This window comes from Pristiophorus japonicus, unplaced genomic scaffold (assembly GCF_044704955.1).
Source record: "Pristiophorus japonicus isolate sPriJap1 unplaced genomic scaffold, sPriJap1.hap1 HAP1_SCAFFOLD_432, whole genome shotgun sequence".
In the NCBI taxonomy this organism is placed as follows: Eukaryota; Metazoa; Chordata; class Chondrichthyes; family Pristiophoridae; genus Pristiophorus; species Pristiophorus japonicus.
In genome coordinates this window covers 110,964-135,963 of record NW_027254224.1, presented here as the reverse complement: position 1 = coordinate 135,963, position 25,000 = coordinate 110,964, and the positions used below count along the sequence as shown (strand labels likewise).

At 55.5% G+C, this 25,000-nt stretch overlaps 2 protein-coding genes and 1 long non-coding RNA gene across 3 annotated transcripts in view; 1 reads left to right on the top strand and 2 right to left on the bottom strand.

The window, feature by feature from the left end:
- The window catches only part of LOC139251685 (rabenosyn-5-like), a 16,625-nt gene extending 13,528 nt beyond the window's left edge, over positions 1-3,097 (bottom strand). Inside the window, exon 1 of the mRNA XM_070873254.1 lies at positions 3,089-3,097. Within this exon, the coding sequence (XP_070729355.1) occupies positions 3,089-3,097 (9 nt within the window). The remainder of the gene's footprint in view (positions 1-3,088) is intronic.
- A 1,457-nt stretch (positions 3,098-4,554) lies between these two features.
- Positions 4,555-12,998, bottom strand: LOC139251688 (uncharacterized). The gene is made up of 3 exons (XR_011591394.1): positions 12,887-12,998; positions 8,416-8,640; positions 4,555-4,685 (listed from the first exon to the last, which is right to left on the bottom strand). It is a non-coding gene; the product is annotated as an uncharacterized lncRNA (long non-coding RNA).
- An 11,454-nt stretch (positions 12,999-24,452) lies between these two features.
- nprl3 (NPR3-like, GATOR1 complex subunit) overlaps positions 24,453-25,000 on the top strand; it is a 37,719-nt gene continuing 37,171 nt past the window's right edge. Inside the window, exon 1 of the mRNA XM_070873252.1 lies at positions 24,453-24,663. Within this exon, the coding sequence (XP_070729353.1) occupies positions 24,546-24,663 (118 nt within the window). The 5' untranslated portion in view covers positions 24,453-24,545. The remainder of the gene's footprint in view (positions 24,664-25,000) is intronic.

Here is a 25,000-nt window from a genome sequence, read left to right as displayed (position 1 = left end):
TGTCTCTCTCTCTCCCTCCCTGTCTCTCTCTCTCTCTCCCCCTGTCTCTCTCTCTCTCTCTCCCCCTGTCTCTCTCTCTCTCTCTCCCTGTCTCTCTCTCTCTCTCGCTCCGTCTCTCTCTCTCTCTCTCTCGCTCCCTGTCTCTCTCTCTCTCTCTCTCTCCCTGTCTCTCTCTCCCTCTCTCCCTGTCTCTCTCTCTCTCCCTGTCTCCCTGTCTCCCTGTCTCTCTCTCTCTCTCTCACTCTCACTCTCACTCTCACTCTCTCTCTCCCTGTCTCTCGCTCTCCCCGTCTCTCTCTCTCTCCCTGTCTCTCTCAATCACTCTCTCTCGCCTTGTCTCTCTCTCTCTCTCCCTGTCTCTCTCTCTCTCTCCCTGTCTCTCTCTCTCTCTCTCTCTCTCTCCCCCTGTCTCTCCCTGTCTCTCTCTCTCTCCCTGTCTCTCTCCCTGTCTCTCTTTCTCCGTCTCTCTCTCGCTCCCTGTCTCTCTCACTCACTCCCTGTCTCTCTCACTCACTCCCTGTATCTCTCTCTCTCCGTCTCTCTCCCTGTCTCTCCCTATCTCTCTCTCTCCCTCTCCCTGTCTCTCTCTCCCTGTCTCTCTCTCTCCTTGTCTCTCTCTCTCTCTCCCTGTCTCCCTCTCCGTCTCTCTCGCTCCCTGTCTCTCTCTCGCTCCCTGTCTCTCTCTCTCTCTCTCTCCCTGTCTCTCTCTCTCTCCCTCTCTCCGTCTCTCTCTCGCTCCCTGTCTCTCTCTCTCTCTCTCCGTCTCTCTCTCTCTCCCAGTCTCCCTCTCCGTCTCTCTCTCGCTCCCTGTCTCTCTCTCGCTCTCTCTCCCTCTCTCCCTGTCTCTCTCTCTCTCTCTCTCACTCCCTATCTCTCTCTCTCTCTCTCACTCCCTATCTCTCTCTCTCCCTGTCTCTCTCTCTCTCTCTCTCCCTCCCTGTCTCTCTCTCTCCCTCTCTCCCTGTCTCTCTCTCTCTCTCCCTGTCTCTCTCTCTCTCCCTGTCTCTCTCTCTCGCTCTCCCTGTCTCTCTCTCCCTGTCTCTCTCTCTCTCTCTCTTTCTATCAGTCTCTCTCTCTCCTTGTCTCTCTATCTCACCCTGTCTCTCTCTCTCTCCCTGTCTCTCTCTCTCCCTGTCTCCCCCTGTCTCTCTCTCTCTCCCTCCCTGTCTCTCTCTCTCTCCCTCTCCCTGTCTCTCTCCCTGTCTTTCCCCCTCTCCCTGTCTCTCTCCCTCTCCCTGTCTCTCTCTCTCTCCCCGTCTCTCTCTCTCTCCCCCTGTCTCTCTCTCTCTCTCCCCCTATCTCTCTCTCTCTCTCTCTCCCTGTCTCTCTCTCCCTGTCTCTCTCCCTGTCTCTCTCTCCCTCTCTCTCCCTGTCTCTCTCTCTCTCTCTCCCTGTCTCTCTCTCTCTCTCTCCCTGTCTCTTTCACTCTCTCTCTCCCTGCCTCTCTCTCTCTCTCCCTGTCGCTCTCTCTCTCCCTGTCTCTCTCTGTCTCTCCCACTCCCTGTCTCTCTCTCTCTCTCTCTCTCTCTGTCTCTCTCTCTCTCCGTCTCTCTCTCGCTCCCTGTCTCTCTCTCGCTCCCTGTCTCTCTCTCCCTCCCTGTCTCTCTCTCTCACTCCCTCTCACTCTCTCTCTCCCTGTCTCTCTCTCTCTCTATCACTCTCTCTCGCTCCCTGTCTCTCTCTCTCTCCCCCTGTCTCCCTGTCTCTCTCTCTCTCTCTCTCTCTCTCCCTCCCTGTCTCTCTCTCTCACTCCCTCTCACTCTCTCTCCCTGTCTCTCTCTCTCCTTCTCTCTCTCGCTCCCTGTCTCTCTCTCTCTCTCTCTCTCTCTCTCCCTCTCACTCTCTCTCTCCCTGTCTCTCTCTCTCTCTCTCTATCACTCTCTCTCTCCTTGTCTCTCTCTCGCTCCCTGTCTCTCTCTCTCTCTCTCCCTGTCCCTGTCTCTCTCTCTCTCTCTCTCTCCCTGTCTCCCTGTCTCTCTCTCTCTCCCTGTCTCTCTCTCTCTCCCCGTCTCTCTCTCTCTCTCTCTCCCCCTGTCTCTCTCTCTCTCTCTCCCCCTTTCGCTCTCTCTCTCCCCCCTGTCTCTCTCCCTGTATCTCTCTCTCTCTCTCTCCCTCTCTCTCTCTCTCTATCTCTCTCCCTCCCTGTCTCTCGCTCCGTCTCTCTCACTCTCTCCCTGTCTCTCTCACTCTCTCACTGTCTCGCTCACTCTCTCCCTGTCTCTCTCTCTCTCTCCCACTCCCTGTCTCTCTCTCTCTCTCCCACTCCCTGTCTCTCTCTCTCTCTCTCTCTCTCTCTCTCCCTGTCTCTCTCTCTCTCTCTCTCTCCCTGTCTCTCTCTCTCTCTCTCTCTCCTTGTCTCTCTCTCTCCGTCTCTCTCTCGCTCCCTGTCTCTCTCTCTCTCTCTCTCTCACTCTCACTCTCTCTCTCTCCCTGTCTCTCTCTCTCTATCACTCTCTCCGTCTCTCTCACTCTCTCCCTCTCTCCCTGTCTCTCTCACTCTCTCTCTCTCTCTCTCTCTCTCCCTGCCTCTCTCTCTCTCTCTCCCTGTCTCTCTCTCCTTGTCTCTCTCTCCCTGTCTCTCTCTCTCTCCCACTCCCTGTCTCTCTCTCTCTCTCTCTCTCCCTGTCTCTCTCTCTCTCTCTCTCTCTCCCTGTCTCTCTCTCTCTCTCCCTGTCTGTCTCTCTCTCTCTCTCTCTCTCTCTGTCTCTCTCTCTCTCCCTCTCACTCTCTCTCTCCCTGTCTCTCTCTCTCTCTCTCTATCACTCTCTCTCTCCTTGTCTCTCTCTCGCTCCCTGTCTCTCTCTCTCTCCCTGTCCCTGTCTCTCTCTCTCTCCCTGTCTCCCTGTCTCTCTCTCTCTCTCCCTGTCTCTCTCTCTCTCCCTGTCTCTCTCTCTCTCCCTCTCTCCCTGTCTCTCTCTCTCCCTGTCTCTCTCTCTCCCTGTCTCTCTCTCTCTCTCCCTGTCTCTCTCTCTCTCCCTGTCTCTCTCTCTCTCCCTATCACTCTCTCTCTCTCTATCACTCTCTCTCTCTCTATCACTCTCTCTCTCCCTATCACTCTCTCGCTCCCTGTCTCTCGGTACACACTCACTGTGTACATCTTCCTTCGGATGGATGGAACTATCCCCCACCCAGAGTCGACAGCGTCAGCCAGTCCCAGGTGTCAGTGCCCAGTGGGCCCGACATTGGCACAATCATCAGCTTGAGGGGAGGGGAGCAGAATCAGACTGAATCCTGCAACCGTCTCCTTCAGCCCAGCCTTTGCCCCCCTTAATCAGCTCGTGGGTACACTGCCATCCATCCATTCTCCCAGTCCACACACACACACACACACACACACACACACTCACACACGCACCACTAACCAGGGAGAGCCAGCAACATAGCCTGTGGATATCTATCTGCTTGCATTAAGCCACCTCCAGTCAGTATCAGTCACTGCACATATTCAGTATGGTAACGGCATCTGCTGTGATGTAATAAAGGTGTTGAGTCAAACATAACCAGACCAGGCAGGTGCAGAGGTAGGAGTAATCACACACACAGAATGGTACACACACAAAGAATGGTACACGCACACACGCTCAGAATGGTATGTGCATGCACAAGCACGCAAGCTCAGAATGGTCCACATGTGCACACACACGCTTAGAATGGTGCACACGCTCAGAATGGTACACACACACACACACACGCTCCAAATGGTGCACACACACGCTCAGAATGGTACACACACACACACACGCTACAAGTGGTGCGCACACACACGCTCAGAATGGTACACACACACACGCTACAAACGGTGCATACACACGCTCAGAATGGTACACACACACGCTACATGTGGTGCGCACACACACACACACACGCTCAGAATGGTATGCACATGCACACTCAGAATGGTACACACACACACGCTACAAACGGTGCGCACACACAGACACGCTCAGAACGGTACACACACACACACACACACACACACACTCAGAATGGTACTCACACACCCGCGCTACAAATGGTGCACACAGACACACTCAGAATGGTACACACACACACACACACACACAGAATGGTACACACGCACGCTCAGAATGGTACGCACACATCACACGCTCAGAATGGCGCACACGCACTCAGAATAGACACGCACGTGCGCACGCGCACAGAATGGCGCACACACACACACACACACACACACAAATTCTCCACCATCCTCGATGCACAGACTTTAACAATTTGTCAATCGAGCCATCGTTCCGGTGCCCTCTCCCTGAAAAGAATCTCCTTGTTCCCACTGCTACACCCTCCCCCTCCACCGGCCCCTCCCCGCACCCCCCCCCCCGCCGCACCCCCTGCTCCCCAGTCAGTGCAGGCGCACTTCCGATCACTTTGGCTGTGGCTGAGTTTTCCCCCTCCTGCCCCACGGAGCGCGAGGAGCTGGAGATGAAGCTGGGGCCGGGGTTTCCAGCCGACGGTGGGGGTGGGGCTGGGAGTTTAACCGCGGCAAGGGGCCAGGGCAGCCTGGCGGCGCGCTCCCCCGACAGGCCGCTCACCTTGAACACAAACTCCTCCATCTTCTCCATGGCGTGGTGAGCCTGCAGCGGCAGCGTCAGTACGCGGACTTGGTCCACGGCCGTCTCCTCCTGCCGTCCCAACTCAGCCTGGCCCTCCACGCTGCCGGCACCCTCCTGCAGGGGAAGAGGACAGTAAGCCCAGTCAGCGGTGGGTGACGGGGGGGGTGGGGGGGCGGGTACAGACCTGCCACAACCCACGGCGACGCAACACATTTCATCGCAAATCTACAACACTGGTTGGGCCGCAGCTGGAGTACTGCGTGCGGTTTCTGGTCACCGGCGTCACAGGAAAGATGTGACCGCACGAGAGAGGGCGCAGAGGAGGGGAAAAGAGTGTTCGAAGACCAGGCCCTCAAATCCACCACCGAGCTCATGGTCTACAGGGCTGTAGTGATACCCGCCCTCCTGTATGGCTCAGAGACACGGACCGTGTACAGTAGACACCTCAAGTCGCTGGAGAAATACCACCAACGCTGTCTCCGCAAGATCCTGCAAATCCCCCGGGAGGACAGACGCACCAACGTTAGCGTCCTCGACCAGGCCCAACATCCCCAGCATCGAAGCACTGACCACACTCGACCAGCTCCGCTGGGGCAGGGCCACATTGTCCGCATGTCCCCCCAGACACGAGACTCTCAAAGCCAAGCGCTCTACTCGGAACTCCTTCACGGCAAGCGAGCCCCAGGTGGGCAGAGGAAACGTTACAGGGGACCGCCCTCAAAGCCTCCCTGATAAAGTGCAAATCCCCACCGACACCTGGGAGTCCCTGGGCCCAAAGACCAGTCCGCCCTAAGTGGAGGAAGTGCATCCGGGAGGGCGCTGAGCACCTCGAGTCTCGTCGCCGAGAGCGTGCAGAAACCAAGCGCAGGCAGCGGAAGGAGCGTGCGGCAAACCAGTCCCACCCTCCCCTTCCCTCAACCACTGTCTGTCCCACCTGTGACAGGGACTGTGGTTCCCCGTATTGGACTGTTCAGCCACCTAAGGACTCGTGTTAAGAGTGGAAGCAAGTCTTCCTCGATCCCGAGGGACTGACTGTGATGATGACAGCGTGTAGTTCTGGTCACCACATTACAGGAAAGATGTGATTGCACTGGAGAGGGTACAGAGATTTACCAGGATGTTGCCAGGAGTGGAGAATTTTAGTTATGAGGAAAGAATTGATTGGCTGGCGTTGTTTTCTTTGGAACAGAAGACATTGAGGGGAAAGGACTTGCATTTATAGAGCGCCTTTCACAACCACCGGACGTATCAAAGCGCTTTGCAGCCAATGAAGTACTTTTGGAGTGTAGTCACTGTTGTAATGCGGGAAATGCGGCAGCCAATTTGCGCACAGCAAGCTCCCACACACAGCAATGTGATAATGGCCAGGTTATCTGTTTTAGTGATGTTGTTTGAGGGATAAATATTGGCCCCAGGACACCGGGGAGAACTCCCCCTGCTCTTCTTCGAAATAGTGGCCCCGGGATCTTTTACATCCGCCCGAGAGGGCAGACGGGGCCTCGGTTTAACATCGCATTCGAAAGACAGCCCCTCCGACAGTACACCGCTCCCTCAGTACTGCCTCTCGACAGTGCAGACGGAGCTTTACTCTGTATCTAACCCCCTGTACCTGCCCTGGGAGTGTTTGATGGGACAGTGTAGAGGGAGCTTTACTCTGTATCTAACCCCGTGCTGTACCTGCCCTGGGAGTGTTTGATGGGACAGTGTAGAGGGAGCTTTACTCTGTATCTAACCCCGTGCTGTACCTGCCCTGGGAGTGTTTGATGGGACAGTGCAGACGGAGCTTTACTCTGTATCTAACCCCCTGTACCTGCCCTGGGAGTGTTTGATGGGACAGTGTAGAGGGAGCTTTACTCTGTATCTAACCCCGTGCTGTACCTGCCCTGGGAGTGTTTGATGGGGCAGTGTAGAGGGAGCTTTACTCTGTATCTAACCCCCTGTACCTGCCCTGGGAGTGTTTGATGGGACAGTGTAGAGGGAGCTTTACTCTGTATCTAACCCCGTGCTGTACCTGCCCTGGGAGTGTTTGATGGGACAGTGCAGAGGGAGCTTTACTCTGTATCTAACCCTGTGCTGTACCTCTTTTAAGTCTTTTAAGACTGAGATGAGGAGGAATTTATTCACTCAGAGGGTGGTGAATCTTTGGAATTCTCTGCCCCAGAGGGCTGTGGATGCTCAGTTGTTGAATATATTCAAGACCGAGATCGATAGATTTTTGGATATTAATGGAAACAAGGGATATGGGGATTGGGAGGATGGAGTTGAGATCGAAGATCAGCCATGATCTTACTGAATGCCGGAGCAGGCTCGAGAGGCCCTGCTCTAAATCTGTACGTTCTTAATACTGCAACCTGCTGATATTGCACTGTAACAGGGGAGTGAGCGCCCATTCAGACACACACACTCACAGGGCACGGGACTTATATTATATCGAAGAATCTATATCTGTGGTTGGGAAAATGTTGGAGTCCATTATTAAAGAAGCAGTAGCAGGACATTTGGAAAAGCAAAATTCGGTCAGGCAGAGTCGGCATGGATTTATGAAGGGAAGTCATGTTTGACAAATTTGCTGGAATGCTTTGAGGATGTAACGAACAGGGTGGATAAAGGGGAACCAGTGGATGTGGTGTATTTGGATTTCCAGAAGGTATTTGACAAGGTGCCACATAAAAGGTTACTGCACAAGATAAAAGTTCACGGGGTTGGGGGTAATATATTAGCATGGATAGAGGATTGGCTAACTAACAGAGAACAGAGAGTCGGGATAAATGGGTCATTCTCGGGTTGGCAATCAGTAACTAGTGGGGTGCCTCAGGGATCAGTGCTGGGACCCCAACTATTTACAATCTATATTAACGACTTGGAAGAAGGGACTGAGTGTAACGTAGACAAGTTTGCTGACGATACAAAGATGGGAGGAAAAGCAATGTGTGAGGAGGACACAAAAAATCTGTAAAAGGACACAGACAGGCTCAGTGAGTGGGCAAAAATTTGGCAGATGGAGTATAATGTTGGAAAGTGTGAGGTCATGCACTTTGGCAGAAAAATAATCGAAGAGCAAGTTATTATTTAAATGGAGAAAGATTACAAAGTGCTGCAGTACAGCGGGACCTGGGGGTACTTGTGCATGAAACACAAAAGGTTAGTATGCAGGTACAGCAAGTGATCAGGAAGGCCAATGGTATCTTGGCCTTTATTGCAAATGGGATGGAGTATAAAAGCAGGGAAGTCTTGCTACAGTTATACAGGGTATTGGTGAGGCCACACCTGGAGTACTGCGTGCAGTTTTGGTTTCCATATTTACAAAAGGATACACTTGCTTTGGAGGCAGTTCAGAGAAGGTTCACTCGGTTGATTCCGGGGATGAGGGGGTTGACTTATGAGGAAAGGTTGAGGAGGTTGGGCCTCTACTCATTGGAATTCAGAAGAATGAGAGGTGATCTTATCGAAACATATAAGATTATAAGGGGGCTCGACAAGGTGGATGCAGAGAGGATGTTTCCACTGATGGGGGAGACTAGAACTAGGGGGCATGGTCTTAGAATAAGGGGCCGCCCATTTAAAACTGAGATGAGGAGGAATTTCTTCTCTCAGAGGGTTGTAAATCTGTGGAATTCGCTGCCTCAGAGAGCTGTGGAAGCCGGGACATTGAATATATTTAAGACAGAAATAGACAGTTTCTTAACCAATAAGGGGATAAAGGGGCGGGCAGGGAAGTGGAGCTGAGTCCACGATCGGATCAGCCATGATCGTATTAAATGGCGGAGCAGGCTCGAGGGGCCGAATGGCCGACTCCTGCTCCTATTTCTGATGTTGCTATATACATTTGCAACAAATTACTCACACATTTCAGGCTCTCCTCCCCATCCTGTAACAGGCGCATGGCTGCACATTCTGACTCCATCCGGCCCGGCCTGTCGCTGCTCTTGGAAACTGCCCAGTGGCCCAAGCGGGCCTGGCTGGAGGTGAGCATTGCGAGAGCAGGGTGCCGAGATTGGGCTGCTCGGAGCCGAGCTTTACTCTTCCAACCGCAGGCGAATCTCCTTGCCTCCCGACCTCATCGCGTCTGCTGTAAAGGCAGCGGAAACCGGCGGTCAGAGTGTCAGTCGCTCACTTGCTCCGTCAACAGGTGTGCTGTACCCCATCGCCCTCCCCAGGTGTGCTGTACCCCATCGCCCTCCCCAGGTGGGCCTTACCCCATCGCCCTCCCCAGGTGGGCCTTACCCCATCACCCTCCCCAGGTGGGCCTTACCCCATCACCCTCCCCAGGTGGGCCTTACCCCATCGCCCTCCCCAGGTGGGCCTTACCCCATCGCCCTCCCCAGGTGGGCCTTACCCCATCGCCCTCTCCAGATGTGCTGTACCCCATCGCCCTCCCCAGGTGGGCCTTACCCCATCACCTTTCCCAGGTGGGCCTTACCCCATCGCCCTCCCCAGGTGGGCCTTACCCCATCGCCCTCCCCAGGTGGGCCTTACCCCATCACCTTCCCCAGGTGGGCCTTACCCCATCGCCCTCCCCAGGTGGGCCTTACCCAATCGCCCTCCACAGGTGGGCCTTACCCCATCGCCCTCCCCAGGTGTGCTGTACCCCATCACCCTCCCCAGGTGGGCCTTACCCCATCGCCCTCCCCAGGTGTGCTGTACCCCATCGCCCTCCCCAGCTGTGCTGTACCCCATCGCCCTCCCCAGCTGTGCTGTACCCCATCGCCCTCCCCAGGTGTGCTGTACCCCATTGCCCTCCCCAGGTGGGCCTTACCCCATCGCCCTCCCCAGGTGGGCCTTACCCCATCGCCCTCCCCAGGTGGGCCTTACCCCATCGCCCTCCCCAGATGGGCCTTACCCCATCGCCCTCCCGGGGTGGGCCTTACCCCATCACCCTCCCCAGGTGGGCCTTACCCCATCGCCCTCCCCAGGTGGGCCTTACCCCATCGCCCTCCCCAGGTGGGCCTTACCCCATCGCCCTCACCAGGTGGGCCTTACCCCATCGCCCTCCCCAGGTGGGCCTTACCCCATCGCCCTCCCCAGGTGGGCCTTATCCCATCGCCCTCCCCAGGTGGGCCTTACCCCATCGCCCTCCCCAGGTGTGCTGCACCCCATCGCCCTCCCCAGGTGTGCTGTACCCCATCGCCCTCCCCAGGTGTGCCGTACCCCATCGCCCTCCCCAGGTGTGCCGTACCCCATCCCCCTCCCCAGGTGGGCCTTACCCCATCGCCCTCCCCAGGTGGGCCTTACCCCATCGCCCTCCCCAGGTGGGCCTTACCCCATCGCCCTCCTCAGGTGTGCTGTACTCCATCGCCCTCCCCAGGTGGGCCTTACCCAATCGCCCTCCACAGGTGGGCCTTACCCCATCGCCCTCCCCAGGTGTGCTGTACTCCATCGCCCTCCCCAGGTGGGCCTTACCCCATCGCCCTCTCCAGGTGTGCTGTACCCCATCGCCCTCCCCAGGTGTGCTGTACCCCATCTCCCTCCCCAGGTGGGCCTTACCCCATCGCCCTCCCCAGGTGGGCCTTACCCCATCGCCCTCCCCAAGTGGGCCTTACCCCATCGCCCTCCCTAGGTGGGCCTTACCCCATCGCCCACCCCAGGTGGGCCTTACCCCATCGCCCTCCCCAAGTGGGCCTTACCCCATCGCCCTCCCTAGGTGGGCCTTACCCCATCGCCCTCCCCAAGTGGGCCTTACCCCATCGCCCTCCCTAGGTGGGCCTTACCCCATCGCCCTCCCCAGGTGGGCCTTACCCCATCGCCCTCCCCAGGTGGGCCTTACCCCATCGCCCTCCCCAGGTGTGCTGAACCCCATCACCCTCCCCAGGTGGGACTTACCCCATCGCCCTCCCCAGGTGGGCCTTACCCCATCGCCCTCCCCAGGTGTGCTGTACCCCATCACCCTCCCCAGGTGGGCCTTACCCCATCGCCCTCCCCAGGTGGGCCTTACCCCATCGCCCTATCCAGGTGTGCTGTACCCCATCACCCTCCCCAGGTGGGCCTTACCCCATCGCCCTCCCCAGGTGTGCTGTACCCCATCACCCTCCCCAGGTGGGCCTTACTCCATCGCCCTCCCCAGGTGGGCCTTACCCCATCGCCCTATCCAGGTGTGCTGTACCCCATCACCCTCCCCAGGTGGGCCTTACCCCATCGCCCTCCCCAGGTGGGCCTTACCCCATCGCTCTCCCCAGGTGGGCCTTACCCCATCGCTCTCCCCAGGTGGGCCTTACCCCATCGCCCTCCCGGGGTGGGCCTTACCCCATCGCCATCCCCAGGTGGGCCTTAACCCATCGCCCTCCCCAGGTGTGCCTTACCCCATCGCCCTCCCCAGGTGGGCCTTACCCCATCGCCCTCCCCAGGTGGGCCTTACTCCATCGCCCTCCCCAGGTGGGTCTTACCCCATCGCCCTCCCCAGGTGGGCCTTACCCCATCGCCCTCCCCAGGTGGGCCTTACCCCATCGCCCTCCCCAGCTGTGCTGTACCACATCGCCCTCCCCAGGTGTGCTGTACCCCATCACCCTCCCCAGGTGGGCCTTACCCCATCACCCTCCCCAGGTGGGCCTTACCCCATCACCCTCCCCAGGTGTGCTGTACCCCATCGCCCTCCCCAGGTGGGCCTTACCCCATCGCCCTCCCCAGGTGGGCCTTACCCCATCACCCTCCCCAGGTGTGCTGTACCCCATCACCCTCCCCAGGTGGGCCTTACCCCATCGCCCTCCCCAGGTGGGCCTTACCCCATCGCCCTCCCCAGGTGGGCCTTACCCCATCGCCCTCCCCAGGTGGGCCTTACCCCATCACCCTCCCCAGGTGGGCCTTACCCCATCACCCTCCCCAGGTGTGCTGTACCCCATCACCCTCCCCAGGTGGGCCTTACCCCATCGCCCTCCCCAGCTGTGCTGTACCCCATCGCCCTCCCCAGGTTTGCTGTACCCCATCACCCTCCCCAGGTGGGCCTTACCCCATCACCCTCCCCACGTGGGCCTTACCCCATCACCCTCCCCAGGTGTGCTGTACACCATCACCCTCCCCAGGTGGGCCTTACCCCATCACCTTCCCCAGGTGTGCTGTACCCCATCGCCCTCCCCAGGTGGGCCTTACCCCATCACCTTCCCCAGGTGGGCCTTACCCCATCACCCTCCCCAGGTGGGCCTTAACCCATCACCCTCCCCGGGTGTGCTGTACCCCATCGCCCTCCCCAGGTGGGCCTTACCCCATCGCCCTCCCCAGGTGGGCCTTACCCCATCGCCCTCCCCAGGTGGGCCTTACCCCATCACCCTCCCCAGGTGTGCTGTACACCATCACCCTCCCCAGGTGGGCCTTAACCCATCGCCCTCCCCAGGTGTGCCTTACCCCATCGCCCTCCCCAGGTGGGCCTTACCCCATCGCCCTCCCCAGGTGGGCCTTACCCCATCGCCCTCCCCAGGTGGGCCTTACCCCATCACCCTCCCCAGGTTTGCTGTACCCCATCACCCTCCCCAGGTGGGCCTTACCCCATCACCCTCCCCACGTGGGCCTTACCCCATCACCCTCCCCAGGTGTGCTGTACACCATCACCCTCCCCAGGTGGGCCTTACCCCATCACCTTCCCCAGGTGGGCCTTACCCCATCGCCCTCCCCAGGTGGGCCTTACCCCATCACCCTCCCCAGGTGTGCTGTACCACATCACCCTCCCCAGGTGGGCCTTACCCCATCGCCCTCCCCAGGTGGGCCTTACCCCATCGCCCTCCCCAGGTAGGCCTTACCCCATCGCCCTCCCCAGGTGGGCCTTACCCCATCGCCCTCCCCGGGTGGGCCTTACCCCATCGCCCTCCCCAGGTGGGCCTTACCCCATCGCCCTCCCCAGGTGGGCCTTACCCCATCGCCCTCCCCAGGTGGGCTTTATCTGAAGCTCCTCCCCAGCGATGGCCCCTCCCCCCAGCTTTGTCCTGTTACCCCTCCCCCCGCAGCCATGGACCCACCCCCCCCCAAGGCCTCCACCCATGGCCCCTCCCTCAAGGCCCCGCCCCCCAGCCATGGCCCCCTCCCCCTAAGGCCCCTCCCCCACCTATGACCCCGCCCCCAAGGCCTTTGAGCCATGGCCCCTCCCCCCAAGGGCCCCGTGCCATGGCCCCTCCCCCCAAGGTCCCACCCCCATGGCCCCTCCCCCCAAGGTCCCACCCCCATGGCCCCTCCCCCCAAGGTCCCACCCCCATGGCCCCTCCCCCCAAGGGCCCCGTGCCATGGCCCCGCCCCCTCCATGGGCAGCCCGCCCATCAATCACTACAAGCCCCGCCCTCCCCACACGCCATTGGTTGGAAGCCCGGGGGGGGAGGGGCGGGGACTGAAGCGGGCACCTGACGGGATGGCCGTGCTGTCCAATCCTCCGTCTGTCCCCCGGGGGGTGTGGGCCCGGGGCCCGGGGCCGGGCGGCACAACACGCACCTGGGCCGCTGTCGCCCGAGCGGCTCGCCGCGCCTCCCGCCCGCCTCCCGCCCCCCGCGATGGACGCGGCGCCCGCCAATCACCGAGCGGCCCTGCCTCCCCCCCACCCGAGCAACAGGCGTCTAGTCCAATGGGCGAGCGGCAGGGGCGGGACCTCCAATCACACCCCTCCCCTCTCACTTCAGCGCCAGCGGCCGGCCTGGCCCAATCAGCAGCAAGGAGGGCGGGCCCAATCAATCAGCGGCTTGACGGACAACCGCCTCCGCCAATCGCCGTGGCGCAGCGTGAGGTTGGGTGGGGGGGGCGGGAGTCCAGCCATCCCGTTGGCCAGAAGGGACAATGGTCAGCGCGCGTGACGTCCGTCCAATCAGGAAACGAAACGAGACAATGGAGGGGCGGGACCTGCCGTGACTGACGGGGGCGGCAACCAATGGCAAGCAGCGAGAACCCAGCTGAATTAAAAGGCTTTCCTCACGTTGGCAAAAGGGAGAGGGTGTGGCCTCACTGGGTCAGGGACTTGTCCATCATTGGGTCAGGGGCGTGTCCCCATTGGGTCAGGGGCGTGTCCCCATTGGGTCAGGGGCGTGTCCCCATTGGATCAGGGGGCGTGTCCATCATTGGGTCAGGGGCGTGTCCCAATTGGGTCAGGGGCGTGTCCCAATTGGGTCAGGGGGCGTGTCCCAATTGGGTCAGGGGCGTGTCCCCATTGGATCAGGGGGCGTGTCCCAATTGGGTCAGGGGCGTGTCCCCATTGGATCAGGGGGCGTGTCCCCATTGGAGCAGGGGCGTGTCCCCATTGGATCAGTGGGCGTGTCCCAATTGGGTCAGGGGCGTGTCCCCATTGGATCAGGGGGCGTGTCCCAATTGGGTCAGGGGCGTGTCCCTATTGGGTCAGGGGCGTGTCCCAATTGGGTCAGGGGGCGTGTCCCAATTGGGTCAGGGGCGTGTCCCAATTGGGTCAGGGGGCGTGTCCCCATTGGATCAGGGGGCGTGTCCCAATTGGGTCAGGGGCGTGTCCCAATTGGATCAGGGGGCGTGTCCCCATTGGATCAGGGGGCGTGTCCATCATTGGGTCAGGGGCGTGTCCCAATTGGGTCAGGGGCGTGTTCCAATTGGATCAGGGGCGTGTCCCAATTGGGTCAGGGGCGTGTCCCAATTGGGTCAGGGGCGTGTCCCCATTGGATCAGGGACGTGTCCCAATTGGGTCAGGGGCGTGTCCCAATTGGATCAGGGACGTGTCCCAATTGGATCAGGGGCGTGTCCCAATTGGGTCAGGGGCGTGTCCCCATTGGATCAGGGGGCGTGTCCCAATTGGGTCAGGGGCGTGTCCCCATTGGATCAGGGGGCGTGTCCCAATTGGGTCAGGGGCGTGTCCCCATTGGATCAGGGGGCGTGTCCCCATTGGAGCAGGGGCGTGTCCCCATTGGATCAGTGGGCGTGTCCCAATTGGGTCAGGGGCGTGTCCCCATTGGATCAGGGGGCGTGTCCCAATTGGGTCAGGGGCGTGTCCCAATTGGATCAGGGGGCGTGTCCCCATTGGATCAGGGGGCGTGTCCATCATTGCGTCAGGGGCGTGTCCCAATTGGGTCAGGGGCGTGTTCCAATTGGATCAGGGGCGTGTCCCAATTGGGTCAGGGGCGTGTCCCAATTGGGTCAGGGGCGTGTCCCCATTGGATCAGGGGGTGTGTCCCCATTGGGTCAGGGGCGTGTCCCAATTGGGTCAGGGGCGCGTCCCCATTGGGTCATAAGAACATAAGAATTAAGAACAGGAGTAGGCCATCTAGCCCCTCGAGCCTGCTCCGCCATTCAACAAGACCATGGCTGATCTGGCCGTGGACTCAGCTCCACTTACCCGCCCGCTCCCCGTAACCCTTAATTCCCTTATTGGTTAAAAATCTATCTATCTGTGACTTGAATACATTCAATGAGCTAGCCTCAACTGCTTCCTTGGGCAGAGAATTCCACAGATTCACAACCCTCTGGGAGAAGAAATTCCTTCTAAACTCGGTTTTAAATTGGCTCCCCCGTATTTTGAGGCTGTGCCCCCTAGTTCTAGTCTCCCCGACCAGTGGAAACAACCTCTCTGCCTCTATCTTGTCTATCCCTTTCATTATTTTAAATGTTTCTATAAGATCCCCCCTCATCCTTCTGAACTCCAACGAGTAAAGACCCAGTCTACTCAATCTATCATCATAAGGTAACCCCCTCATCTCCGGAATCAGCCGAGTGAATCGTCTCTGTACCCCCTCCAAAGCCAGTATATCCTTCCTTAAGTAAGGTGACCAAAACTGCACGCAGTACTCCAGGTGCGGCCTCACCAATACCCTATACAGTTGCAGCAGGACCTCCCTGCTTTTGTACTCCATCCCTCTCGCAATGAAGGCCAACATTCCATTCGCCTTCCTGATTACCTGCTGCACCTGCAAACTAACTTTTTGGGATTCATGCACAAGGACCCCCAGGTCCCTCTGCACCTCAGCATGTTGCAATTTCTCCCCATTCAAGTAATATTCCCTTTTACTGTTTTTTTCCCCAAGGTGGATGACCTCACATTTTCCGACATTGTATTCCAGCTGCCAAACCTTAGCCCATTCGCTTAACCTATCTAAATCTCTTTGCAGCTTCTCTGTGTCCTCTACACAACCCGCTTTCCCACTAATCTTTGTGTCATCTGCAAATTTTGTTACACTACACTCTGTCCCCTCTTCCAGGTCATCTATGTATATTGTAAACAGTTGTGGTCCCAGCATTGATCCCTGTGGCACACCACTAACCACCGATTTCCAACCCGAAAAGGACCCATTTATCCCGACTCTCTGCTTTCTGTTAGCCAGCCAATTCTCTATCCATGCTAATAGATTTTCTCTGACTCCACGTATCTTTATCTTCTGCAGTAACCTTTTGTGTGGCACCTTATCAACTGACTTTTGGAAATCTAAATACACCCCATCTATTGGTACACCTCTATCCACCATGCTCGTTATATCCTCAAAGAATTCCAGTAAATTAGTTAAACATGATCTCCCCTTCATGAATCCATGCTGCGTCTGCTTGATTGCACTATTCCTATCTAGATGTCCCGCTATTTCTTCATTGATGATAGCTTCAAGCATTTTCCCCACTACAGATGTTAAACTCACCGGCCTAGAGTTACCTGCCTTTTGTCTGCCCCCTCTTTTAAACAGAGGCGTTACATTAGCTGCTTTCCAATCCGCTGGTACCTCCCCAGAGTCCAGATAATTTTGGTAGATTATAACGAATGCATCTGCTATAACTTCCACCATCTCTTTTAATACCCTGGGATGCATTTCATCAGGACCAGGGGACTTGTCTACCTTGAGTCCCATTAGCCTGTCCAGCACTACCCCCCTAGTGATAGTGATTGTCTCAAGGTCCTCCCTTCCCACATTCCTGTGACCAGCAATTTTTGGCATGGTTTTTGTGTCTTCCACTGTGAAGACCGAAGCAAAATAATTGTTTAAGGTCTCAGCCATTTCCACATTTCCCATTATTAAATCCCCTTTCTCATCTTCTAAGGGACCAACATTTACTTTAGTCACTCTTTTCCGTTTTATATATCTGTGAAAGCTTTTACTATCTGTTTTTATGTTTTGTGCAAGTTTACTTTCGTAATCTATCTTTCCTTTCTTTATTGCTTTCTTAGTCATTCTTTGCTGTCGTTTAAAATTTTCCTAATCTTCTAGTTTCCCACTAACCTTGGCCACCTTATACGCATTGGTTTTCAATTTGATACTCTCCTTTATTTCCTTGGTTATCCACGGCTGGTTATCCCTTCTCTTACCGCCCTTCTTTTTCACTGAAATATATTTTTGTTGAGCACTATGAAAGAGCTCCTTAAAAGTCCTCCACTGTTCCTCAATTGTGCCACCGTTTAGTCTGTGTTTCCAGTCTACTTTAGCCAACTCTGCCCTCATCCCACTGTAGTCCCCTTTGTGTAAGCATAGTACGCTCGTTTCTGACACAACTTCCTCATCCTCAATCTGTATTACAAATTCAACCATACTGTGATCATTCATTCCGAGAGGATCTTTTACTAGGAGATAGTTTATTATTCCTGTCTCATTACACAGGACCAGATCTAAGATCGCTTGCTCCCTTGTAGGTTCTGTAACAATCCCGTATGCATTCTATGAATTCCTCCTCAAGGCTACCCCGTGCGATTTGATTTGACCAATCGATATGTAGGTTAAAATCCCCCATGATTACTGCCGTTCCTTTTTCTCATGCCTCTATTATTCCCTTGATTATTGCCCGCCCCACCGTGAAGTTATTATTTGGGGGCCTATAAACTATGCCCAGCAGTGACTTTTTCCCCTTACTATCTCTAATCTCCACCCTCAATGATTCAACATTTTGTTCATTAGAGCCAATATCGTCCCTCACAACTGCCCTGATATCATCCTTTATTAACAGAGCTACCCCACCTCCTTTCCCTTCTTGTCTATCTTTCCGAATTGTCAGATACCCCTGTATGTTTAATTCCCAGTCTTGGCCACCCTGCAACCATGTTTCTGTAATGGCCACCAAATCATACCCATTTGTAATGATTTGTGCCGTCAACTCATTTATTTTATTTCGAATGCTACATGCGTTTAGGTAGAGTGTTATAATACTAGTTTTTAAACCATGATTTTTAGTTTTGACCCCTCCTGCAGCCGCTTTATATTCAAACATATTGTCCCTTCCTATCACCTTGTGGTTTACACTTACCCCAATGCTACTCTGCTCTGTTGCCTCCTGCCTTTTGCATTCTTTCTTGGGATCCTGTTCATCTGAGCTCTCACCCATTCTAACTAACTCAGAGCCCTCTCCTGTGTTCCGAATACTCCTCACATTGAGGCACCGAGCTTTCAGGATTGCCTTTTTATTACACTTTGACCCTTTAGAATTTTGCTGTACAGTGGCCCTTTTTGTTTTTTGCCTTGGGTTTCTCTGCCCTCCACTTTTCCTCATCTCCTTTCTGTCTTTTGCTTTTGTCTCCTTTTTGTTTCCCTCTGTCTCCCTGCATTGGTTCCCATCCCCCTGCCATATTAGTTTAACACCTCCCCAACAGCACTCGCAAACACTCCCCCTAGGACATTGGTTCCAGTCCTGCCCAGGTGCAGACCGTCCAGTTTGTACTGGTCCCACCTCCCCCAGAACCGGTTCCAATGCCCCAGGAATTTGAATCCCTCCCTGCTGCACCACTCCTCAAGCCACATATTCATCTGAGCTATCCTGCGATTCCTACTCTGACTAGCATGTGGCACTGGTAGCAATCCCGAGATTACTACTTTTGAGGTCCTACTTTTTAATTTAGCTCCTAGCTCCTTAAATTCGTCTCATAGGACCTCATCCCTTTTTTTACCGATATCGTTGGTACCAATGTGCACCACAACAACTGGCTGTTCACCCCCCCTTTTCAGAATGCCCTGCACCCGCTCCGAGACATCCTTGACTCTTGCACCAGGGAGGCAACATACCATCCTGGAGTCTCGATTGCGGCCGCAGAAACGCCTATCTATTCCCCTTACAATTGAATCCCCTATCACTATCACTCTCCCACTCTTTTTCCTGCCCTTCTGTGCAGCAGAGCCACCCACGGTGCCATGAACTTGGCTGCTGCTGCCCTCCCCTGATGAGTCATCCCCCTCAACAGTACTCAAAGCGGTGTATCTGTTTTGCAGGGGGATGACCACAGGAGACCCCTGCGCTACCTTCCTTGCACTGCTCTTCCTGCTGGTCTTCCATTCCCTGGCTGGCTGTGGACCCTTCACCTGCGGTAAGACCAACTCGCTACACGTGCTACTCACATCATTCTCAGCATCGTGGATGCTCCAGAGTGAATCTACCCTCAGCTCCAATTCCGCAACGCGGTCCGTCAGGAGCTGGAGGCGGATACACTTCCCGCACACGTAGTTGTCAGGGACACCGGAAGTGTCCCTGAGTTACTACATGGTACAGGAGGAGCATATCATGTGACCGAGCTCTCCTGCCATGACTTAAACCTTAGATAGGGGGCGTGTCCATCATTGGGTCAGGAGGCATGTCACCATTGGGTCAGGGGTCGTGTCCCCATTGGGTCAGGGGGCGTGTCCATCATTGGGTCAGGGGGCGTGTACATCATTGGGTCAGGGGGCGTGTACATCATTGGGTCAGGGGGCGTGTCCCATTGGGTCAGGGGCGTGTCCCCATTGGGTCAGGGGGCGTGTCCATCATTGGGTCAGGGGGCTTGTCCCCATTAGGTCAGGGGCGTGTCCATGCAGTACAGCTCCCGCAGGATTGGCCGATAAACGCCAAAGGTGTCAGAGGTACTGAGGGAGCGCCACACTATCGGAGGGGCGGTACTGAGGGAGCGCCACACTGTCAGAGGGGCGGTACTGAGGGAGCGCCGCACTGTCGGAGGGGCGGTACTGAGGGAGCACCGCATTGTCGGAGGGGCGGTACTGAGGGAGCGCCGCACTGTCGGAGGGGCGGTACTGAGGGAGCGCCGCACTGTCGGAGGGGCGGTACTGAGGGAGCGCCGCACTGTCGGAGGGGCGGTACTGAGGGAGCGCCGCACTGTCGGAGGGGCGGTACTGAGGGAACGCAGCACTGTCGGAGGGGCGGTACTGAGGGAGCGCCGCACTGTCGGAGGGGCGGTACTGAGGGAACGCAGCACTGTCGGAGGGGCAGTACTGAGGGAGCGCCACACTGTCGGAGGGGCGGTACTGATGGAACGCCGCACTGTCGGAGGGGCTGTACTGAGGGAGCGGCGCACTGTCGGAGGGGCAGTACTGAGGGAGCGCCGCACTGTCGGTGGGGCAGTACTGAGGGAGCTCCGCACTGTCGGAGGGGCAGTACTGAGGGAGCTCCGCACTGTCGGAGGGGCAGTACTGAGGGAGCTCCGCACTGTCGGAGGGGCAGTACCGAGGGAGCGCCGAACTGTCGGAGGGGCAGTACTGAGGGAGCGCCACACTGTCGGAGGGGCAGTCTTTCAGATAAGACATTAAACCGAGACACCGTCTGTGGACAATGTGGCCCTGCCCAGCGGAGCTGGTCGAGTGTGGTCAGTGCTTCGATGCTGGGGATGTTGGTCGAGGACGCTAACGTTGGTGCGTCTGTCCTCCCGGGGGATTTGCAGGATCATGGAGACATCGCTGGTGGTATTTTGCCAGCGACCTGAGATGTCTACTGTACACGGTCCACGTCTACAAGATCCACGGCGCGGCCCTGGACAACGTGGACCATTTCCCATACCTCGGGAGCCTCCTATCAACAAGGGCAGGCATCGACGACCAGATCCAACACCGCCTCCAGTGCGCCAGTGCAGCCTTCGGCCGCCTGAGTGACAGAGTGTTCGAAGACCAGGTCCTTAAATCTGCCACCAGGCTCATGGTCTACAGGGCTGATGTGTGTGTGTGTGTGTGTGCGTGTGTTTTCCCTCCCCATGTGGCGGCTCTTAAAGGGACAGCGCGCCAAAAAACCCCCGAGCCAGAGGCTGAAGAGAAAAATATCCCGGCAGGATAACCAGCCAAGTGCCTGCCCACAAACATCGAAAATAGGAGCAGGAGTCGGCCATTGGGCCCCTCGAGCCTGCTCCATTCAATATGATCATGGCTGATCCTCTATCTCAACACCATGTTCCCGCTTTCTCCCCACACCCCTTGATGCCTTTTGTGTCTAGAAATCTGTCTATCTCCCTCCTTAAATACAGCAGCATGGGGGCCCTGACCTGCATGAGAACACCAGCGGCAGGTCGGGGCCATAAAGGGGAGTGGCATGGAGGCCCAGGGGAGCAGCGAGGGAGCCTCGGGGAGCGGCGTGGGGGTGTACCACTCCAGGGAGCAGCGTGAGCTGGTGCAGGAGTGCGACGGCAGTGAAGAGTGACATCACCAAGGTCCAGGTCACTGATCGGAGCGCGGGCAGGTACAGCAGGAGCAGTCAGGTCGGGGCGAAGGAGCGGCGAGAGGTCCCTTGCAGTCGGATTCGGGTGAATTTATAACGGGGAACAAAGCAATGGCAGACCAATTGAACAAATACTTTGGTTCTGTCTTCACGAAGGAAGACACAAATAATCTTCTGGAAGTACTAGGGGACCGAGGGTCGAGTGAGAAGGAGGAACTGAAGGATATCCTTATTAGGCGGGAAATTGTGTTAGGGAAATTGATGGGATTGAAGGCCGATAAATCCCCGGGGGCCTGATAGTCTGCATCCCAGAGTACTTAAGGAAGTGGCCCTAGAAATAGTGGATGCATTGGTGATCATTTTCCAACAGTCTATTGACTCTGGATCAGTTCCTATGGACTGGAGGGTAGCTAATGTAACACCACTTTTTAAAAAAGGAGGGAAATGGGTAATTATAGACCGGTTAGCCTGACGTCAGTAGTTGGGAAAATGTTGGAATCAATTATTAAGGATGAAATAGCAGCGCATTTGGAAAGCAGTGACAGGATAGGTCCAAGTCAGCATGGATTTGTGAAAGGGAAATCATGCTTGACAAATCTTCTGGAATTTTTTGCGGATGTAACTAGTAGAGTGGACAAGGGAGAACCAGTGGATGTGGTGTATTTGGACTTTCAAAAGACTTTTGACAAGGTCCCACACAAGAGATTGGTGTGCAAAATCAAAGCGCATAGTATTGGGGGTAATGTACTGACGTGGATCGAGAACTGGTTGGCAGACAGGAAGCAGAGAGTCGGGATAAACGGGTCCTTTTCAGAATGGCAGGCAGTGACTAGTGGAGTGCTGCAGGGCTCAGCCCACACTGTGCGATATGTGAGCGCACTGGGCCCGTGCAGCAGAGCTGGTCTCCAGTCGTCCTGGTTGACCCTTGCCCCTGGACCAAGACCTGGCTCTGTCAAGCCCCGTGTGGTGGCTGGTGTGCAACGGTCACCCCACGTTAAAAAAATCCACCCACAGGCATCTCCCACCCTTCAGGATGTAGTTCGGGATCCGGAATATCTGGACCTTCATTGAAACACCTGTGAACTCATCCCTTGTCGGCGTGGGAACAAGTCATCCTCGCTTCGAGGGTCTGCCTGGGATGATATCCAATAAAGTGTGCAGAGATATCACCAACCGATCATTTTATGACATGTCTAATCCCCTTGCACACTGCGTTACTACTTTAATACTGGGAAATACCGGAGCCTCATCGAAATGTATAAGATTATAAGGGGGCTCGACAAGGTGGATGCAGAGAGGATGTTTCCACTGATGGGGGAGACTAGAACTAGGGGGCATGGTCTTAGAATAAGGGGCTGCCCATTTAAAACTGAGATGAGGAGGAATTTCTTCTCTCAGAGGGTTGTAAATCTGTGGAATTCGCTGCCTCAGAGAGCTGTGGAAGCCGGGACATTGAATAAATTTAAGACAGAGATGGACAGTTTCTTAACCGATAAGGGGATAAGGGGGCGGGCAGGGAAGTGGAGCTGAGTCCATGATCGGATCAGCCATCATCATCATCATAATCATAGGAAGTCCCTCGAAATCGAGGAAGACTTGCTTCCACTCTTAACATGAGTCCTTAGGTGACTGAACAGTCCAATACGGGGAACCACAGTCCCTGTCACAGGTGGGACAGACAGTGGTTGAGGGAAGGGGAGGGTGGGACTGGTTTGCCGCACGCTCCTTCCGCTGCCTGCGCTTGGTTTCTGCACGCTCTCGGCGACGAGACTCGAGGTGCTCAGCACCCTCCCGGATGCACTTCCTCCACTTAGGGCAGGACTGGTCTTTGGCCAGGGACTCCCAGGTGATCTTATTGAATGGCGGAGCAGACCTGAGGGGCTGTATGGCCGACTCCTGCTCCTATTTCTGATGTTCTTATGTTAAACAAACAGAATTCTCTACCACAGAAAGTTGTTGAGGCCAGTTCGTTAGATATTATTCAAAAGGGAGTTAGATGTGGCCCTTACGGCTAAAGGGATCAAGTGGTATGGAGAGAAATCAGGAAAGGGATACTGAGGTGAATAATCAGCCATGATCATATTGAATGGTGGTGCAGGCTCGAAGGGCCGAATGGTCTACTCCTGCACCTATTTTCTATGTTTCTGCCTGTAGCCGAGAATTGGGGACCGGAGGGACTGGAGAGCATCATCATCCCCGGCAACCAAATTTTAATTTGATTATTATTGTTTAAAGTTTAATTTGTTTAATTTCCGGTTTTAATGGCCCCCATCCCCCCCCTCCTTTTAACCAGGGGGCACTTGTATAAATTGTGTTTTTTAGTGCCAAAAAAACAACAAAACAAAAAAAAAACAAAAGGGCACTTGTTTGAAAACATTTGGTGAGTTCCGCCCCTTCAATCAGGGAGCACTTGATTTTCTGTTTTTCAACTAAAATAGTTGTAGCTGAGAATTTTCGTCTCAAGGAATATGCTCAGAATGACATTGATTTTGCACGCAGTACTCCAGGTGTGGCCTCGCCAATATCCTGTGCAGTTGCAGCAGGACTGTCATGTATCTTACATTATTATATATAACTGTATCCTAACATGCTATACATGACTGTAATAAGATATGACCTGTAACCACCAGCATGCCTTACCACCGGGGGTGCACTTGCAAGAGACAGGTATATAAGGACAGGTCTCAGGCAAGTGCAGCATTCCCGAGCTGTGAAATAAAGGTGCAGGTCCAGAGTGACCTTGACTTCACTGCATGCCTCGTGTACTGAGGGGACAGGACTTTACAAGGACTTCCCTGCTTTTAGACCTAAAGGCGCTATTGAGGGAGTGCAGCGAAGGTTCACCAGACTGATTTCCGGGATGGCAGGACTGACATATGAGGAGAGACTGGATCGACTGGGTCTGTATTCACTGGAGTTTAGAAGGATGAGAGGGGATCTCATAGAAACATATAAAATTCTGACGGGACTGGACAGGTTAGATGCAGGAAGAATGTTCCCGATGTTGGGGAAGTCCAGAACCAGGGGTCACAGTCTAAGGATAAGGGGTAAGCTATTTAGGACCGAGATGAGGAGAAACTTCTTCACTCGGAGAATTGTGAACCTGTGGAATTCTCTACCGCAGAGAGTTGTTGAGGCCAGTTCGTTAGATATATTCAAGAGGGAGTTAGATGTGGCCCTTACGGCTAAAGGGATCAGGGGTATGGAGAGAAAGCAGGAAAGGGGTACTGAAGTTGCATGATCAGTCATGATCATATTGAATGGCGGTGCAGGCTCGAAGGGCCGAATGGCCGACTCCTGCACCTATTTTCTTTGTTTCTATATAAATGCAAGTGGTGGTGGTGTTTGTTGAAGTGGCGGTAGATTGCAGCAGGACTCCTTTGCATTGAGACGTACAGGCGCTAAATGAACGCAAGTGGTGGTGCTTGTTGCTAAGGCGCTGTAGGAATGCAAGCCTGGCTTTAATCTGCCTGCGCAGACTGAGCTCCCAGAGCTTGCTGGTCAATGTAGTCTGGGCTCAGATGATAGGACCAGCGTGACTGCCTCGTCACAGCGACGCGCTGAGCCTTTGCAACACTGAATGTATCGAGCGCCACTGGCTACATTGGCATTGCACTTCCGCATTCCAGGAATACGCTCTATTGCCCCAGCCAGAGGAGGTGGGGGAAGCCGCTGAAATCAGCCATGGGCGAGGACACCAGCCCTATCAGTGTGATCCTGGTCAGCTCTGGCAGCAGGGGCAATAAGCTGCTGTTCAGATACCCCTTCCAGAGGCACCAACACCAGCCAGGGTCTCAGAGCAGTAAGTAACCACACACACACACACACACCACACACAGTGCAACTTAATCTACATACTGCAATCGCTGAAGAAACACACAGAGGGAAGAGTCCTCGGGCATTGCTCGTGGCTGGCCAGAAAAATGTGCTGCACTTTTCCAACGCTGTAATGAACAGCGATGCTTCAATTATTTTGCAGAATTGCACGGCCCACTCTTAAAAAGCAAGGCTTGCATTTTAGACAGGGCCTTTTGATGTTCAGAGAGATTGCGGTGTTCTCCTGCAAGGAGCACACAAAGCTAGTATGCAGGTACACAGCATGCAATAAGAACAGAAGTCTATAAGGAACAGGAGCAGGA